General features: G+C 45.0%; 1 protein-coding gene across 2 annotated transcripts; it reads left to right on the top strand.

Moving 5' to 3' along the window:
• The first annotated feature begins 862 nt into the window (after nucleotides 1–862).
• Nucleotides 863–6,935, top strand: chgb (chromogranin B). 2 transcript variants are annotated; one of them, XM_037087119.1, is made up of 7 exons: nucleotides 863–1,486; nucleotides 1,685–1,731; nucleotides 1,831–1,921; nucleotides 2,287–4,279; nucleotides 4,466–4,565; nucleotides 4,783–4,893; nucleotides 6,502–6,935. In XM_037087119.1, exons 1-7 carry the CDS (start codon nucleotides 1,441–1,443, stop codon nucleotides 6,580–6,582), a joined length of 2,469 nt encoding a protein of 822 aa, XP_036943014.1. In that variant the 5' UTR covers nucleotides 863–1,440; the 3' UTR covers nucleotides 6,583–6,935. The 2 variants fall into 2 exon arrangements, with proteins under 2 accessions (XP_036943014.1, XP_036943013.1); XM_037087118.1 differs by having other exon boundaries at nucleotides 865–1,486; nucleotides 1,682–1,731.
• The last annotated feature ends 28 nt before the right edge of the window (nucleotides 6,936–6,963 follow it).

Below are 6,963 nucleotides of genomic sequence, written 5' to 3'. Positions count from 1 at the left end.
ACCTGACGACTGTAACGTCAAATATATTGTTCTTTAGCCCACATTGCAATGAGTAATTTCAGCACACAGAGACTGTCGGGCAGCATCTCAGCTGAGGATGAGGAGGTGTTACATAACTCGAGCCTGACTGGGAAAAGCCCCTTCTAAATCACAAAGAAAGGAAAAAGACGATGGACTTCAGACTCAAATGAACATAGAGCTTCCTCTGTAGTGGTAATATTAATAAAAACACACAAACAAACAGTACATACTGTAGAAAAACTTGACACACATTGCAGATATTATAAGAATATCATACAACGACTGATAATATCCTGCTGCCTCGAGCAACTTTAGTCAATATTATTTTAATATTTCTGCAGTCGAAGGCAAAACAGAACATTAGACTTTCTTACAGGATTAAAGAAACAAAATTATAATTTATCCACTAATTCAGATGCAGATGGAAAATTGAGTGGCGCTTCACTGATGACAAAACATTTCTGGAAGTTCACAGCAAAACTGAAGAAGCTGGGAACTTCTTTTAAAACATAAAAAGTGCCTGAAAAAAATATATAAATGGCTCTAAACAGTTTGTTGGGCTTCATTCAAGTTTATGGAGATCCCCAACTGATTTGAAAAGATGTTATTCATGCCCTCAGTGAGCAGTAGATTTTGGCTTTAGAAAGTGGGTAAACAACTGATTTCCAAATCAGCTTGGAAAATCTGGATTTCCGGAGACTTGGATTAATAAAAAATAAAAAATAAAAAAAAACTGTATGGAGCCATTTTATGCTTATTTGGGTAGATTTTTAAAAACGTTTTAAACAAGTCATCATTTACATCTAAAACAACAACTTGCATCTGACTTTCCATCAGCTTGAGGATGATGAAATAATGACTGAATTGTTTTTTGGGGGGGTGAACTTATCCTTTAACTTCAATGCTTCCATATATTCATTTTGCGTGGGGAGCAGCGCAGACACGGGCTGAATCATACAAACGTGAATCCTCACAAAGTATGTGAAGTGTCAGGAGATGTTCGTGATGTCGGGTCCGCCACCACCTGTCTGTCCTCGGGCACTTCCTGGCATTCAAACGCATAAAAACAACAACAACAACAACAATAATGCGTGTTGTTAATCCTCCACCCCGTCAATCTGTTTAATCGATCAGCCTCGGACGACCTGTGACACTAACGAGATTACCAATTCACACATCACTCGCTCCTCTGCAGGTCTAATGGGTCCTGACAGTCACAGAGCCCGGAGCCCTCCTCCCACGCTCCTTCTCCAGCCCACTCCTCTCTTTATCTGAGGCGCTCCTCCGCTCCGATCCTCAGAGCAGCAGGCGCCCCGGTCAGCGCAGCTCTCTCCTGCATCTGCGGAGAGGACGGGACTCGGTCGCCTTGTTGCACCGCCAGCAGTTTCCTCTTGGATTCTATCCCTCCCCGCCGCCAACATGAGACTTGTTTGGGTTTTTGTTGCGGTTGCGGCTTTGCTCACAGGTAAGGTGGAAGAGCGATGGAGCTTCTTCTTTCTTTTATTATTATTATTATTATTATTATTATTATTATTATTATTATTATTAATATTCCCTGCAAGAGTGCTGCAAGTTAGTGAGCGTCAGTTCAGGACCATGGACAGAGACATGAGCCTTAACATGAATTACTTTTTTTTTCTTCTTCTTCTTCTCTCTAAAGCAGAAAATCAAGCGCTTCCAGTGGCAAAAGAAGGACAGAGAGAAGATGTGGTAACCCTTTTTTAATGATGAAGTTTAAACACAGCAGCTGTGCAGCATGTGAGGGATCAGCTTCATATATCGTTTTTCTTTTTTATTTGCCTGTTGCAGGTAACACGATGCTTGGTTGAAGTCTTGTCCAAAGCACTCTCCAAACCGGACTCCCAGCTGGATCAGCAATGCAAAGAAATCCTCCAAGCAGGTTTGCAGCAGAAGCAGCTTTGTCAGTGTGCGTGGTCGTGATAGTGAGCGCTGAGGATGCTGTTGATGCAGCAGGACTATCTTGGCAACAAGCTGGTGGCTTAGAGCTGTTAAGCATACTCAGGAGACCCTTATCGTGCATTACAGTACAGTACAGCAACTTTTAATGAGACCTAAATATCAAACAAGTGTGTCACAGTTTTGATCTAGATGGGATTTTACCAAAAAGCTCAAGTCAAATAGGAAATCCATCATTAGCTGTCACTAAGAGATAGATTAAGTGGATCTTTAGCAACCTTTTGATCAAAAGAGCCACACAAAGTGGATCCTGACGCCTCTTTTGATCTCTCTTTTGTTCTGTCACAGGGGTTAAAAACGCTCCGCTGGACAAGAAGACTACAGAGGCGACCGATGGAGAGGCGGTCAGAGGTCACCCCGAGGGGACTGAGGCAAAGGGAGCAGACGTGAAAGACATCGAGGCGCTCCTGAAGTCCGTCGAGGAAAAACGAGAAATCCCGGAGGACGAGCGCAGCCAAGAGTCCTGGAGCCTGGGCGACGAGAAGGACAAGAGACACGAGGACGAGGCGGATGAAGCAGAGCGGGAGAAGAGGAGCGGCTGGAGGCCGGGACACCACCAACAACGGATGCACAAACGAGGGGAAGAGGAAGAAGAGGAAGACAACCAGCGCAGTCAGGAGAGCTGGGGGCTGGAGAAGAGGAGATTAGACGAAGAGGAAGAAGAGGAAGAAGACAAGGAGAAGAGGAACTGGAGACCCGGAAGATACCACCAAAGAAAAAACAAACGAGACGAGGAAACTTTGGGAGATGAGAGGGAGGAGCCAGAGGAAGAACGCAGCCAAGAGTCCTGGGACATAGCCAAGAGGCACGGGAATGAGGGAAAGACCACGCATCGCTACCCACACAAGACAAAGCTCCACAAACGTGGTGAGGAGGATGAAGACGGCGAGCGCAGCCAGGAATATTGGGGTCTTGACGATGAGAGGGACAAGAGGGACTGGAGGGCTGGAAGGTACCACCAGAGGAGACACAAACGTGATGAAGAGCTCGCAGATGAACCAAGAGAAGAACCAGAGGAAGAACGCAGCCAGGAATCATGGGACTTTGATAATGGAAGAGACAAAAGAGAGTGGAGGTCCGGTAGGCACCACCAGAGGAGACACAAGCGTGACAAAGAGCTCTCCGAGGAGGCCAGGGACGAACCCGATGAGGAACGCAGCCAAGAATATTGGGACTTCGATACTGGAAGGGACAAGAGAGACTGGAGGGCCGGCAGATTCCACCAGAGGAGACACAAGCGTGACGAAGAGCTCGCAGAGGAACCAAGAGAAGAACCAGATGAAGAACGCAGCCAGGAATCGTGGGACTTTGATACTGGAAAAAACAAGCGCGATTGGAGGGCTGGAAGGTACCACCAGAGGAGGCAAAAGCGTGATGATGAGCTCTCCGAGGAGGCCAGAGAAGAACCGGATGAAGAACGCAGCCAAGAATATTGGGACTTCGATACTGGAAGGGACAAGAGAGACTGGAGAGCCGGCAGATTCCACCAGAGGAGACACAAGCGTGATGAAGATCTCTCAGAGGAAGCCAGAGATGAACCCGATGAGGAACGCAGCCAAGAATATTGGGACTTCGATACTGGAAGGGACAAGAGAGACTGGAGGGCCGGCAGATTCCACCAGAGGAGACAAAAGCGTGATGAAGATCTCTCAGAGGAAGCCAGGGACGAACCTGATGAGGAACGCAGCCAGGAGTCATGGGACTTTGATACAGGAAGAGACAAAAGAGAATGGAGGGCCGGCAGATTCCACCAGAGGAGACAAAAGCGTGACGAAGAGCTCGCAGAAGGACCAAGAGAAGAACCAGATGAAGAACGCAGCCAGGAGTCATGGGACTTTGATACAGGAAGAGACAAAAGAGAATGGAGGGCCGGCAGATTCCACCAGAGGAGACAAAAGCGTGACGAAGAGCTCGCAGAAGGACCAAGAGAAGAACCAGATGAAGAACGCAGCCAGGAGTCATGGGACTTTGATACAGGAAGAGACAAAAGAGAATGGAGGGCCGGCAGATTCCACCAGAGGAGACAAAAGCGTGACGAAGAGCTCGCAGAGGAGGCCAGAGAAGAACCAGACGAGGAACGCAGCCAGGAATCCTGGGGACTGGACAAAAGAAACGGAAGAGAGGAGGAAGAAATAGAAAAGCGCGTATGGAAGCCGACACACAGATACCACCACAAAAAGAAATACCACAAGCGCAGCGGTGGCTCAGAAGAAGAGGAAGAACAGAGGGCCGATTCAGGGGAATACGAAGAGGCGGCAAAGGACAGGAGCGAAGCTCTGAGGTACTCCCATCCTTTATCATATCTAACAACTTCTATTCCTCACTACTTTTGTTTGTATTCTGACACCCTGGAGCACATCCCACAGTTCAGTAACAAAAAAGTATTCAGCAATTGAAGAAATCCTTTGTAGGTGTGCTGAAACAGAAACAACTGGTACAACAATGTCTTCCTGGGGCTGTTTTTCAGGTATCTGGCAGAGAAGCGCAATCCCTGGATTTTCAGAGGCTATTACCATCCTGCATGGTATAAGAGGGACTCAGATGAGAATGCTGCAACCTCAAATAAGGTAGGCAGTGTGATACACGTGGTGCTTCTAGCTGTAGACTAGAGATGGAAGATTCAACCTGAACATGCACATTAAGGAAATATGATCCTGAAATCTAATTTCTGATCTAATCACTTTGGGTAATTTTGCATATACCTTCTTAGCCTCTTTGCACATGTGTATGATGGATCAATAAGTACTGACCCGGCGCCCTGGTTCTACCTTTTAATGTGTTCAGATGGACCAACTGGCCAAGTTGCTGAGCTACAAGATAAACCAGCTGGCAAACCACTCGAATCCAGCGGAGGCAAAGAGCAGCACGCAACAGAAAACACTCACTGCACAGGAGGTAAAAACTGACGTCTCTAAATTCAGATTAGCTTCATGATTGACACGAGGATCTATTTGTCTGTTGAAACCTCTAACTAGACCACTGAACTGAATAGGCGAAATGAGGGGGAATGACCAAAATACATCCCCCTTGTTAACCTGTCCACCCCCTGGTAGCAGAGGCAGTGCAGGGGCAGAGCAGTTATTCAGTTAAATATGTTACTCTCATCTGCCTGACTCATACATCCTTTATCTGACCCAGGTTTGTGCAGATTGAATACATGGCGTCTAAAATATCAGTGGTCTCACGGTGCAGTCCAGTGATCAATCCTGTCCGTGATGCCGAAGTAACAGACAGATTTGTGATAGCACCTTTTTTCTCTCAGTCCTGCCCTCTAGTCATTTTTTTCCTAGATCTATAATAACCTCTAAATTAAATACTATAAATACTCAATTTCACACTATAATAATATTTATGCTCTGAGGCGTTGTATCATCTTTGCGATCAAAGTGACAAATAGCGAGGTGCAGTCACGGAAGAGCTGCAGGCAAAGAGACACACCGCTGCTGTTAGAGTTTCCTGTAATGTTCCTATAAAATGCTGCAGAAAATACACATCTAGACCCGGACGATAATGGAAATAATTAAAGTTAGGGTTACTATTAGGCCATCCCCTCTATTTGAATGACTAATCACTGACCGGTACTGTGACTCATGAACAGTGCACTCCAGGCTGAACAAAAAAACACATGCAAATGTTAAAAAATTACAGGCAGAATCCAAGAATCTGCCCTCAAAGATTCCTCAGAATAGATAAGTTTGTAAGTTTCATGTTTATTCCGCTGGTAAAATTATTCCTCCATATATTCAGCTGACCCAGTAAAGCCATGAGGCACATCAAGCACCTCCACCACACTGGGGGGGGAGAAAATATAAGCAGCGAGGCTCATTATGGAAATCTGTAGTCTGCATGAAGATGTCAGGATTTAGCCTTCAGAGCCACAGAGCAGGAGTGAATATGCATCAGTGCAAATGCACATCAAGAGCTGTCCCTCACGAGCATGTCCCTGATTACATGAAAACAAAATGGAACCCGTGTATTCATGGGCAGTGACTCGTTCCTCAACTCTGGCACACATAGTGACTTTTACTGTCTTGCTCGAATCAGTTCTCCTTCACAGCTCGTCTCTCCAGCTCTCATTCTCCTCGCTCGCTCGCTTGTTGTTTTTTTTATTTGCGCCCTCCGCATGAGCTTTTTTTATGGCTGCTGCAGTAATCACACCGAAGAACCTCATGATTATAGCCTCCCAGAGCAATCAAAGTCATAATATACCCATTGAAAGGAGAGCAACAGCCTGGAGAGACACACTCTGAAGCAGAAAAACAAACCAGGAGGGAGGAGGCGGAGTGATTTATCCGTCCTTAGGCTCCACAACTCAAGGAATAATACAGAAATGTTTAACCCCAGTTGCAAAATTCATCATATTTACTCAGATCTTTGGAGCAAGCATGGGAAAACAAGGCTAATCTATAATTTAATCCTACTTTCTATTCCACACGTAGGGAATAACAGACTGAAACTGTTGTAATTTAGTCGCTGATGTGTAAATATTTTCTGTTGTTTCAGGAGAAAGAGCTGCAGAACCTCGCAGCGATGGACATGGAGTTGCAGAAAATCGCTGCCAAACTGCATGACAACAGTGCGTAAGCCTGGACGGACAGCATTTCTTTTTGACTTATCAGTGGATAAAAAACTGCTGTCTTAACTGTATGTCTGCAAATTTTGTGTGCTTACAGTGTTAAAAAAGACAAAAAAATAAGAAAAAACCTTGGAGCCTTGCCAAAAACCTTTCATCAACTTGTTTATCATGGTATTTGTGGTATTTTGATGTTATCAAATTAATCCGCATGGGAATGGTTTTGATGTTTATATATATATATATACACTTTACGAGAAACTATGAAAAATAATATACATCTGAAACAAATTATTGAAATAATTGTGTTCTGAAGAGTTTGTTCAATCTGCACTCAATAAAAAGGAGTTATTCTGGGACCAAACAATTATCTTGTGAATTATTTCTTGATG

This window comes from Acanthopagrus latus, chromosome 22, assembly GCF_904848185.1.
Source record: "Acanthopagrus latus isolate v.2019 chromosome 22, fAcaLat1.1, whole genome shotgun sequence".
NCBI lineage: Eukaryota > Metazoa > Chordata > Actinopteri > Spariformes > Sparidae > Acanthopagrus > Acanthopagrus latus.
The sequence above is the reverse complement of the archived record's forward strand: the minus strand, read 5'-3'. Positions and strand labels throughout refer to the sequence as shown.